Raw genomic sequence first — 12,132 nt, forward strand, 5'->3', positions numbered from 1 at the left:
TTTTTTTGGTTTTTCGAGACAGGGTCTCTCTGTGTAGCCCTGGCTGTCCTGGAACTCACTCTGTAGACCAGGCTGGCCTCGAACTCAGAAATCTACCTGCCTCTGCCTCCCGAGTGCTGGGATTAAAGGCGTGCGCCACCACCGCCCGGCTTGGTTTCAAATTCTTGACGCCATCTCCAGCACTGTCCTTAGGAGCTTTGCATCCTGGGTTTGCCTGGCCATGGGAGCCCAGCACAGTCCCTATCAGTAAACTGCTCATCAGTCACTATGTCTGGGGGAAATTAAATTTGCACGTTTCTGAGCAAGCCAGCGGTGAAGAGCTTGCACTGTGTGTTTCAGGAGCGACCACAAGGAGGCAGTGGGTGTGCTGGTCAACTGTCCTGCCTACTACAGTGTCTCCGCTGCCAAGGCGGAGCTGCTCAACAAAATCAAGGACCTGCCCGAGGAGCTGCAGGAGGAGGAGGGGCAGGAGGACGTCAACGAGAAAAAGGTAGGTAGGGTGGGGATGCTTGTTATGCGTCCCCAAGGGAGCCAGGCCCTTCTCACGACCAAGAGTGACTACCAGCCCCTAAGGACTAGGAGCGGGGAACGTGGACCTGTCCCATGCGATGGCTCTGACCGACAGGAAAGCCACCATCACTCTCGTTCTGCAAATGATGAAAAAAACCTTGGAGAGGTTGAGTTATTAGAGGTGCCACAGCTGGGACTGGACCCCAGGGGCTCTGTCACTTTTCTCAGCACTGGTGGTAGCTTATGTCAAGAACAAAACTAGAGATTTAAAATTTTGCTCAGGGAAGCAGTGACTGGCAAGACACATGTACGAAAAGGCGCGGCTGACCTTACCACCCCCAGCTCATGCAGTGCTCTGAGAAGAGCTTTAAAGCACGGGGTTGAAATGTAACGTAGCATCTGGTACTCCTACAGAACTTCTAAATGTCAAGCATGTTATGACCTCGCTGTTGCCACAGCCTCCCTGTGTCCTGTGGAGATCTGGGCCAGGCTGTGCCTGCAGGGCAGAGCGTCCTTCCACGTTGCCTATAGCCCTCCCTAGATCCCAGCCGTGCCCCTCTGCAAAAGGACACGTGCGGCTTGCTTCAGCGGAGCATCGAGTGTGTGATTTGGTGGCATTGATGTCAGGAGGACTCGCATATGGGATTCTGTTTGTTGTACATACTTGCCCTGGGTCTTCCTAAAGTGCTGGATGAAACTATAGGACATAGGTGCACATGTGTGTGTGCACGTGCACATACACACACACACCCCAGAAACAAGGAAAGCTTTGAGAGGCATCCTGTTAGAAGATAGTGAGTTCCGGGCTGCATGCCGTAACAGCTGCTACAGAAACTCATTTCTTCCAACCAAAGGCTTCTCTTTCAGATCCCTGCTCTGTTGGACACCTCTAACATGTCCCTGCCAGCCCTGCTCACTGTGCCCATTTTGTACGTTCTGCACTTGGGAATCAGAGGGCTGTGCTCTACCACAGAGCATGACTGATCGATAGATAGATAGATAGATATGCCATCCATCTTTAACTGAGTATTTTCTCTTGTCCTGTTGTCTGTATATAGACATCTCTGCATTACAGTGGCAAAGAAACAAAGTACACATTGTTTTCTCATCTTCATTTTTAAAGAGATTTATTGTTTTATGTGTATAGGTGATTTGTCTGTATATATGTATGTGTATACATAACACACACACCCAACATACATGCCTGGTGCCCATGGAGGTCAGAATAGAGTCTCAGATCCTCTGGAACCGGAGTTGCAGGTAGTTGAGCTATCATATGGGTGCTAGAAATGGAACGTGGATCTCATGCAAGAGCAATAAGTGTTCTAACCACCAAGCCACCTCTCCAGCTCCTCGTTTTATGTTTTAGATGCTTAATTTACAGAATTAACTCCTCCTCTGAGGAAATGGATTAGCCCTAGTGAGTTCTGGGTTGTGTGGGGTCTGTAGGGCTTTGTGTGGGGACTGTTTTGTTTTGTATTTTTAACGCAAAATTCTACCAGTTCCCATATCGGCATGGTTTGTAGGGAAATGGATGGCAGTAGCATTTAAAACTGTTCTACTCTGTTGCTGTGGAGAGCGCTGTGGCTGATGGTCCTGTTGGACAGCTCTGACTCCTCAGCTCACCACCTCCCTCCCATTTCTGCTGAGCTTCAGTTCTGGAGTTCCCGGTTCCTCTCTGGCCTTGTCTCCTCTTTACATTAGCACTTCCCTCAGGATAGATCTGCAGTGATGTGGGTTCGTCTGTCGTCTCCAGAACATTCTCACTCACAGTTGTGAAGTCCAGGCTGGCCATCTTTTGTCATGCATGTTCTGTTCCTTCTGGGCATTTAAATGTGACCTTCCTCCATGGTGGCCACCCGCCTCTGCGCACCACACGCCTGTCATCACTGTGCGAGCACGGAGCTGCCTGGGGGTGCGGGTAGATGGGGCATTTTCAAGCACTGTTTCTTTAGTTACACATAGTTATCTTATGCACACTAACTCTTCTCTTAGCGTGGTGATTCAGTGTTAGTTTCTCATCTGCCTGACTCCCTCAATCTGTTGGTCACATTAGTTTGTGTCCCTCTGACCTCAGGGTCACGCTCTTAGTTCAGTCCTGCCAGTGACTTTGTTGTTGTTTCAGATTATCATCATTTTCAGTTCTAAACATTCCGGTTTTTAGTTCCTGTTTGCTTGAATCTTCAAGAGTTTCTGCTCTTCTCTTGGAGAATGCTTATTTAAGAAAGCATTTTTAAAGACTGTAGTAACCCTAATGTAAGCATTGTTTCCAGTCTAGCATCACTGTGTCACCTTCTTTCCTGGTCCTTTACACCTGAGTAACTGGATATTGTCCTCTGTGCTGCGAGGCCCTGGTCCTGGCACAGCCCTCTGTAGAATAGCGATTGAGGCAGGCCTTGTTCCTGTAGACCCAGCCTGTAAGTCCTGTCTCACCTTTGGATAGTGTGGTTCCAGCACCCATTTTATTCTAGGAGTCTTCATGAGGTTACAGAACTGTTCTCACTGAGCCCCTCTGGCTTTAGTTTGGGACTTGAGCAACATTTCTGACACACCCAAGTTCTCAGAGCCTTTGGTGTACCTTTGTCTCTCCCTACGTGTGCTACTTAAACGTGAGCCCCCACACACACACACACACCTCGCAGGCACCCCCTGCCCCGAGCGTTCATGCCAAGTTCCGAGCATCTTCTGGCCCAGCTCCCTCCTCTCCAGGGGTTTTCCACAGTCTTTGCCTCCCAGAGAGTCCTAGTCTCCGCCCTGTAGCTGGACCCACGGGGCCTCACTCATAACAACCTATGTAGCTATGTACTTCCTTAGTGAAGTAAAGGGGAATGGAGTGGGGATTCCCTCATACTCTAGACCCAGCACTCCTTACTCCAGCTCCCAGGATGGTTTCTGGGGTACCTGCACCACCACTGTGGGGCGGGGCGGCCTCCCAGAGTGGAGCCACAGTGGAGGCGGAGCTGGCAGAGGAGAGAAAGAGAGCACAGGCTCCTCACCAGCTCACCCACACCGGCCGCCTCCGGCTCTGCGCCAGGGCTCTCTCTCTTTGCCCTGGGGTCGGGAAGCCTGACACTCACCCCTTTGGGTTATTGTGTTCGCTCTTCTTGGTCTCAGAATCCCCCCAGATCCCCAAGACTTAACTATAACATGCAAAAGAGGGAAGCTGTGGCAGTTATGACACCGTGGCCCACACCAGAGGTCTCCCACTGGGGCTTGGCAGGAGGCAGGCAGATTGGCATTTCAGAGGAGTCCCTCTAACAGCCATGTCTGGAGTTGGGCAGGATGGGGGGGCGGGGGGGGAGAGCAGTCATTGAAAGTGTGGTGCACAAGTATGATCAACATCCTTTGAACAGTTTAAGAGCTTTTTGAAAGAGATGTTGTTATTGTTTAAGAACAGGCAGGAGGGGCGTGGTGGCGCATGCCTTTAATCCCAGCACTCGGGAGGCAGAGGCAGGTGGATTTCTGAGTTCGAGGCCAGTCTGGTCTACATAGTGAGTTCCAGGACAGCCAGGGCTACACAGAGAAACCCTGTCAGAACAGGCAGGAGCTGGTGGGTGGTGGCTTAGTTGCGAAGGGTGGTCAGGATGAGTCCTGGCTCCAAGTTGCTGTGCACAGTGCCTGGGAAGATGGCTGGCCTTGCATCTTATTGGACCTTAACTGGCACCAAGGGACCATCTCCGATCGTTCCACTGACACTCTAGTTACAAGCCTGGTGGAGAAGCCAGGCAGGATTCTTAGCAGAGATCAGGCTGGAGGTGGTTGACAGCCGTCAGGCCCGGCCACCTCTGCTTCGATCAGGTTACACAATGTGGATGGAGGCCTGGCCTAGTTACCATCTGAAAGTGCCCCGACTTTCTAGAGCTCAGCCAAAGACGGCAGTTAACGTGCAGGACCCTGGATCTTGCGTTAACAACCGAAGAAACAAGCCTGTCAGGTAGACATGGGTCGCTGGGTCTAGGCAGAAGCCTGAACTCCACTCTGCCCCAGCCTCAAGGGCTACATTTTTCCTTTTGTTGTTGTTGTTGTTTTGGTTTTTTTGTTTGTTTTGGTTTTTCGAGACAGGGTTTCTCTGTACAGCCCTGGCTGTCCTGGAACTCACTCTGTAGACCAGGCAGGTCTCGAACTCAGAAATCCACCTGCCTCTGCCTCCCAAGTACTGGGATTAAAGGTGTGCATCACCACCGCCTGGCTACATTTTTCTTAAGATAAAAACAGCCAACAGAAGCTAAGTGCTTTTGTACTGGTGTTTTGGGGGATGCTGCGGCACAAGCCTCAGAGCTGCCACTAGCTAGGATTGCCTCCCAGGCACCTACTGCAACAAGTGCTGGACTCTCAGACTCTGGCCTGACCTTGTGATAGCACAGAAAACAAGGCGTGTCCATATGGTTGTCTTACAGTATGTGTGCATTTGAGCCTCATAACATTCCTGAGAGGTATATTAAAGCACTAATTGAAACCAGCACCCTGGAGCCAGACAGCCTGGGTTTAAGCCTGTCTCTGCCACTTACTGTATGGGCTGGGACATGTCCCATACACTCACTGTGCTTCTCAGTGAGGCTGGGACAATACCTGTGTTGTTGGGCTGTCGAAGCAGTGATTGAGTAGTGAGACGCTGCATCTGCCTGCCACAGAGCATGGGATCAATAAGACATGATCTCATCGAGGCAGGTGGTGCTGTCTTCTTGCTGATGGCACAGGTGAAGCGACCGCCTGGCAGTGATCAAGTCAGAGCTGGTCTCCGACTCGAGTCTGTGCTCCCGACAGGATGTTTCCTGTGCAGATGGTGTGTTGACCTCTGTTTAGAAAAAGAACGCACATAAATAGCATCTCACACAGACAGGGTTAGCAGTTTGTCAGATGAGAAGCTAAGTGGGTGAATGTCAGCAGCCTACAAACTCAGTGGCTCCCGGGAGAGATTAGTATAGTATTAAATTCTCTCTTTCATGGGCCGAGGAGATGGCTGACGTTAAGAGCACTTGATGCTCTTGCAGAGGACCCAGGTTCAGTTCCCTGCAGCCATACTGAGTGGCTTACAGCTCCAGTAACTCCAGCTCTCAGGGATCAGATTCTCTTTTGGCTTCAAAGGCATCTATATACACACACGTGGTGCACATACACACAAGCAGGTACATATATAAATGATGAAAAAATTTTAAATATTATTCCCTTCTCCTGCCCTATGTGAATTCTGTTAAAGTTGGGTTTTGTTGTTTTTTAAAAAGAATCTTCCTGGCAAAGAAATGTCGGCAGCATTGCTGGCTCCCCCCTCCCCCCCCACCCCCCCGTGTCTGTGGTTGCTCAGAACCCCTTCACTGTAGTCTCAGCCCAGGTCTCCATAGTTAAAGACTCGGTGATCAAAAGCCGGCAGGCATTGCAGCATCCACATACCGAACGGTGAGGCGGGGCCGACTGCGTCTGTGCACTGCCTGCTGTAAGGTACAGAGCGTGCACAGGCTTCTGTGCTGTGCTCGGGTGGCTCTGCCCAGTGTCCATGCCGTCAAACACCAGAGCTGGGTCTGGACAGAACGACCCAGCTGACTGGATGTGGACTCTGGCCCCCGAGTGCCATATGAGTCCTGTGCCCCAGGCTGCCTACCTCCCAGCCGTCCTGCCAGCTCTGCGCACTGCTTAGGGCTTGAGAGCCAGCAAGCTGACTCCAGCAGATGAGCAGAAGATTGGGGGACCTGGGTATTATTAGTAAGACTAATATTATTAGTAAGCACCCCCACCTGCTGGGCCAGGTTGACCACCCTGGGCCAGACCTGAGTGATGTCACAGCTCCCCTGGAACTATGTTCCAGGCCTTGGCCTTGAACTCACAGCCATCCTTAAGTGCCAGGACTGTGGGAGCTCACCAACATGCCTGGCTGAGAACAGTACTCTCTGCTAATGCTTTGAGTGCCCGGCCTGGCAGCTACACCTGCAAGCTTAAAAAAGCTTAAAAAAGCTGACTGGGCTCCAGCTATTGGCCATTGTCATGCAGTAATACATAGAGAAGCACTGGGCGACCTGGCCGTGTCTGCTGTTTCCACCTCAGTGTTGTCTTCAGCTCGTCTCTTCATAGGCACAGACTTCTCCAAGCTCTACACTAGTAGGCAGCTTGGTCCTGAAGTCTGCGCTGTCCCACAGTGATGGCTGCCAGCGGAGGATGCTTTTGGGGTGGGGTAATAGAGAACATAATTAACCCTTACTAATTACTTAGTCCCTCCTACTCATGTTACCGTGGGCCGAGTCTTCTGTTGAGGAAATGCTTAGACACCGTACAACGTTTCCCCTAGAAGGGCAGTTTGTTTCAGTTCAGCTGCCTGTAGCCACGGGGATCAGGAAAGTTGAACGGACAACAGGATGTCACTGTTGAAGCCAGAGCTTCCCTTTGTAAGTTCAGAAGTCTGTAATTAGGGGCTTAAGTTACAGAGTTATGGTAAGCAGGTCCAGATTTAGTTTGAAGGCAAAGCTGAGGGCTTTCTGACATAGTATCTGCCTCAGTGTTTGTAATGATCATGTGAGGAGAGCACATCAGGTGATGCATGGGGCTGAGGGGGGCGCCTCCCCAAGTCTCACCCTCCCCGCTGTATGCGGAGGACTAGCTGAGGCAGAACGTGGAGCTCCTCATAGTAACTGCCCAAGGTCACCTAGCTATCCAGCTTGGCTCTCAGACCGTGGCGAGGCCCTTCACTCTGGTTCCGAGGCTGTGGCTGCTCGTTTGTAGATGAGGATGGTCACCCTGCCCCTCCCTTCTTGCTCGTGGTATTGTGCCTAGTAAGAAAAGAAGGACAATGAATGAGATGTTAACAAACCAGTTATAAAGGCAGAACTGTATGCACCATTACACAGTGGGGACTATGACTAGTATGGGTGTAATCAGGTGTGGGCTGGGGAACACTAAATAGGCTCAAAGAATGGTAGTTGTAGACATTCAGGGAAAGGCAAAGAAGAAAGGAAAAAAAGTTCTGATTTGAGTCATCAGTCCCTACAGAGCTGAAGAGCTTTTAGCTGAACCTTGAAGGCAAGGCGGGGCCAGGAGGTTTCAGGCAAGAGTGCCCATGCACATTTCAGCAGCAGCCCTGGTTCATCTTGGCCATGTGTCTCCCGTCATTCTAGGCTGAGCTCATCGGAAGCCTCACCCACAAGCTGGAGACCCTCCAGGAAGCAAAGGGGAGCCTGCTCATGGACATCAAGCTGAACAACGCCTTGGGAGAAGAGGTGGAGGCTCTGATCAGTGAGCTCTGCAAACCCAACGAGTTTGACAAGTACAAGATGTTTATAGGGGACCTGGACAAGGTGGTCAACCTGCTGCTGTCCCTGTCTGGACGCCTGGCCCGCGTGGAGAATGTCCTCAGAGGCCTTGGTGAAGACGCCAGTAAAGAGGAAAGGGTATGTGGTCTAGGAGGTTACCGTCTGAGCCCTCTGTCCATAGAGGCACTTCTCCGGGATGACAATCGCTGTGGGGTTGAGAGAGCACCTTCTAGGCGGGATTCAGTGGGGATGCTCTGGGCAGACGCACAGGGCCCAGGTGGTCCTCGTTTCCTCGTAGAGATAAAAACGCATTAGACATTTAAGGGAGAGGGATAAGAGGGCAGAAGTGAGCTCCAGGGAATCCACACGCCAGCCGTGGGCAGGTACACAGACATGACTGTACTGTCCTCCACTAGAGGGACAGTGCTGTTGTGACAGACACTTGGCCTCGCGCTTCATGTGCAGTGTCCTGAATTGTCACCATGCTGCATTAGTGCTTGGCCTCTCTAAGAAACAAAAATCTCAGTAGGAGGATGACAGCTGACCCCGTCAGTACCAAACTCAGTGTCTCCACGTGCCGTGATGATAGTGGGAGGGCAGGGGTGTCCGTAGGCTTCAGATCTGCGGTGTTTCATCTGAGCCGCAGTGAGGAATGTGTGAAGCTTTGATGGGGACAGTGTTAGGAGCTCAGGCTGTGGCCTCAGACTGAATTAGGGAAAGAACTGTGAGAGTGGGTATATTGATAAAATTCACCCACTAACTTTGTACTGTTTCCTTGGATTATTATAGAAATCTTAAGAGTTAGCTGGGCATGGTGGCGGCACACCCCTTGAATCCCTTAGAGAGGCTGAGGCAGGCAGATTGCTGAATTCAAGTCCAGCCTGGTCTACGTGGCTTTCCAGGCCAGCCAGGGTTACATAGTGAGACGCCATCTGACAAGTGTTAGGGGGGTTTGAGGCAGAGTCACGTGATCCTTTAGCAGTCCTAAGTGAGTTAATTTGTACTGAGGGATGTTTAAGTCACTGCACTTCATGATTGGATTCCACTTTACATTTTCTCATCCATTTTGGCCTGAAAGATCTGAAAACTATTCTATTTAAAATTCTTTTAAAGTACTTACTGTGGCGTTTATACTGTGTCGGCATGTTGGATGCAGGAACACATGAAGTATTTCTAGGAAGTTGATGAGCCCTCAAGAGGCAGGCAGCTTACCACTGGGCTGGTGTAGGAAACTCCAAAGTACAGCACCGGCATCCTTGTGGAACAGAGTTGTATTCATGAGTAGAGGCCAAGAAGAAGCCTGGGATGGCAGGGGTGTTGGTTTTGTTAAAGATGAGGAATATATCCCCATTGTTAGGGACTGGGAGGCATGGAGGTCAGAGCCCTGCCTGCAGAGGCTTTAAAAACCTTTTTTTTTTTAGCTTATTTATTTTTATTATATATAATATATATATTATATATATTGATTCTATTCTGAATATATATATATATATATATATATATATATATATATATATATATATATATCCCATGTGCATTACCAGAAGAGGCCAGAAGAGGGCATGGGTTGTCCTGGTCCTGGAGTTAGAGGCCATTGTTACTGCCATGTGGGTGCTAGGAATTGAATTCAGATGTTCTAGAACAGTCAGTCTGTGCTCTGAACCAGGGCTCCATCTCCCAGTCCCCTGCAGAGTTTTTGATTCAGTAGATGGAGAGGCGGTACTTGGAGAACTTGAGGATTGGCTCAGTAAGTGTAGACCTAAAAAGGGCAGGTTGTTACCACAGCCATTAACCACCACAGAGTGTTCAACATAAGGAGAGAAAATAACTCGTCATAATGTATATACGTCCATCCATCCATCCTTAGCACTGTTGAGTACAGCACTGGTTGGCAGCCCTGTGAGAGGCAGGAGTCTGCCTCCCTGTGTTATGGCTGCCTTACCTGTTCATTTTACCCCGGCAGAGTTCTCTGAACGAGAAAAGGAAGGTTCTGGCTGGCCAGCATGAGGACGCGCGGGAGCTCAAGGAGAACCTGGACCGGAGGGAGCGCGTGGTGCTGGATATCCTGGCCAATTACCTGTCCGCCGAGCAGCTGCAGGACTACCAGCACTTTGTGAAGATGAAGTCCACGCTCCTCATTGAGCAGCGCAAGCTGGATGACAAGATAAAGCTGGGCCAGGAGCAGGTCAGGTGTCTGCTGGAGTCGCTTCCCTCGGACTTCAGGCCCAAGGCAGGGGCCATCTCCCTCCCCCCAGCCCTCACCGGCCATGTGACTCCTGGGGGGACATCTGTATTTGGTGGCATTTTCCCTACGTTGGCCTCCCCTCTTTAACCTCTCTGAAAGACCCGGGGAAAGATGCCACTTTCAACACTGTTTAATCCGAAGGCTACTTCACTACAAACTGCGGTTTGAGTTGTGGGTTTTTGGGGGCTTCCTGAATAACAGGAAGAGACTATCCAGGGATCTTTGCCTTTCACAGTTGGTCTTCTGCAAGCTCTCAAGCTCTGTGGAAGAAAGTTGGTGACCTGTGGCCTGATGGAGGGTGTCTGGCACAGGTTTCCCCAGGCTGAGGTGGTGGAATGAGTGTGTGGCACCCTCAGGAATGTATCCACAGCGGCCTTACTTGCTGGTGGGCAGTGCACCCTGATACCAGGGCACAAGTACCAGTCTGCAACACAAAGCCTTAAAAAGACACACACATGTTAAGAAAACTGTAAAACCCCTGAACGTTTTTGTTATTTATATTTTTAAAAATGAAAAAGATCGTTATGTTTGTGTGCTAACGACTTACTTGATTCTATTTTGTGGTGGATGTAGGCAATTATGTTTGTGCTTTGTATTTCGTGAAAACCTTAATGAAGAATTCCAAAGATAGTCAAATTGAATATGGAGATTTTTTGTGGGTTTTTCTTCCGCTCGCTTGTGTGTGTGTTTGATGTTGGGTGGCTGTGTGTGCCACAGAAGGCGTGTAGAGTTACACAGCTTTCTGTGGGTTCTGAGGTTTGAACCTGGTCATCAGACTCACGCATCGAAACAAGTCTCTTCACCCACTGAGTCCTCTCTCCGGCCCTCATCGGGTGTTAATGAAGACGGGTGGCCATTCTGCGCTTGTGCTGTGCTGTGAGAGGTCCCAGTTCCCATGGTGCTCGGGCCTTGCCACGTTTCTCCAGGAGGATGGTTCAGTGGTAACTTCTCTGGCTGGGCTCCTTCAGACAACAGTTCTCAAGCCTGTAAGAGATAAGTCTAAGCCAGTTCAAAACCGAATCCATGCTGCCATCCGGTACAGGAAATAGACTTAGTAAGCTACGCAGTCAGGATGTTTTAGTATTTTTTACAAGCTGGTTTTCCTAAATGTCAGACCTGCAGATCATGAGAACTGATTTCTATTGTCAAATTTCAATGAGAGCGAGGGGTTCTGTGGTCCAAGGTAGAAATCTACTCAAACAAATCAGGATGCCAGTGGGGCTGCAGCTGTCCCAGGAGCCAGGCTGGGGACGGCCACTGGAGAAGGTAAGAGCATCATGTTTTGGGCAGGTGACACACCACAAACTGTTTCTGCTTGTTGTTGACCCAGAAGTGTCTTGGCAGGCGTCAGCCAAAGCTTTTGCTCTGTTCTGTGGAGCTTCTACACTGGCCAAGTGTTCTGACCCTGACGGGGTTCTGTTCCAATGCTGCACTGTTCAGAAGGACCATCGTGACTCAGGAGGCCAGAGAGAGAGAGCAGTTTAGCCGCCACACTGCTCTGCAAGGGTATTCTCAAGTTAACAGTGTATACCCAACTGACACTTTGTTAGATGTGGACCAATCAGAAGCCTGAACCCCATGCCTGTGGGTAACTGTCTTTCCTAGCCAATGCCTCCAGATGTTCTTAGTAAATGCCTTAGAGGAATTTTGGGGCTTCCAGGACACAACACTTTTCTCTTCAAGGACACTGAGGTGGCTCAGCAGGTAAAGGTGCTTGCTGCCAAGCCTGAGGACCTTGCGTTCCATCCCTGGAACCTGCGCGGTAGAAAGAGAGAATCCGCTCCTGCAAATAGGCCTGTGACCTCTACACATGTGCTCTGGCCCTGTGCACCCACACATATGCAGTAGGCTTATATTGCAGGCAGGAGTTCAATCATCAAAACCCATATAAACCCAGCAGGACATGGGGGGGGGGAGGGGTCGCGCTGGTAATCCTGCACCAGGGAGGTGGGGACAAGCACACCCCAGCCTTGCTGGCCAGCCAGCGAGAGTCCCTACCCCAGAACATAGAGGAGACAGCCTGAGGACACCTAAGGTCTCCCTCTGCCTTCACACTGCAAGTACCAACACTTTAGGGTGACTGGGGTCCAACCACAATCATCAAGATGACCTTTCTGACTTAGACACATAAAGTAACTTCAC

At 50.4% G+C, this 12,132-nt stretch overlaps 1 protein-coding gene across 2 annotated transcripts in view; it reads left to right on the top strand.

Moving 5' to 3' along the window:
* Positions 1-10,638, top strand: part of Shroom3 (shroom family member 3) — a 290,573-nt gene extending 279,935 nt beyond the window's left edge. For both annotated transcript variants that reach the window (XM_021210543.2, XM_029545046.1), the window contains 3 exons: positions 340-490; positions 7,611-7,883; positions 9,709-10,638. In XM_021210543.2, the coding sequence (XP_021066202.1) occupies positions 340-490; positions 7,611-7,883; positions 9,709-10,077 (793 nt within the window). In that variant the 3' untranslated portion in view covers positions 10,078-10,638. The remainder of the gene's footprint in view (positions 1-339; positions 491-7,610; positions 7,884-9,708) is intronic.
* The last annotated feature ends 1,494 nt before the right edge of the window (positions 10,639-12,132 follow it).

This window comes from Mus pahari, chromosome 13 (genome assembly GCF_900095145.1).
Source record: "Mus pahari chromosome 13, PAHARI_EIJ_v1.1, whole genome shotgun sequence".
Lineage (NCBI taxonomy): Eukaryota > Metazoa > Chordata > Mammalia > Rodentia > Muridae > Mus > Mus pahari.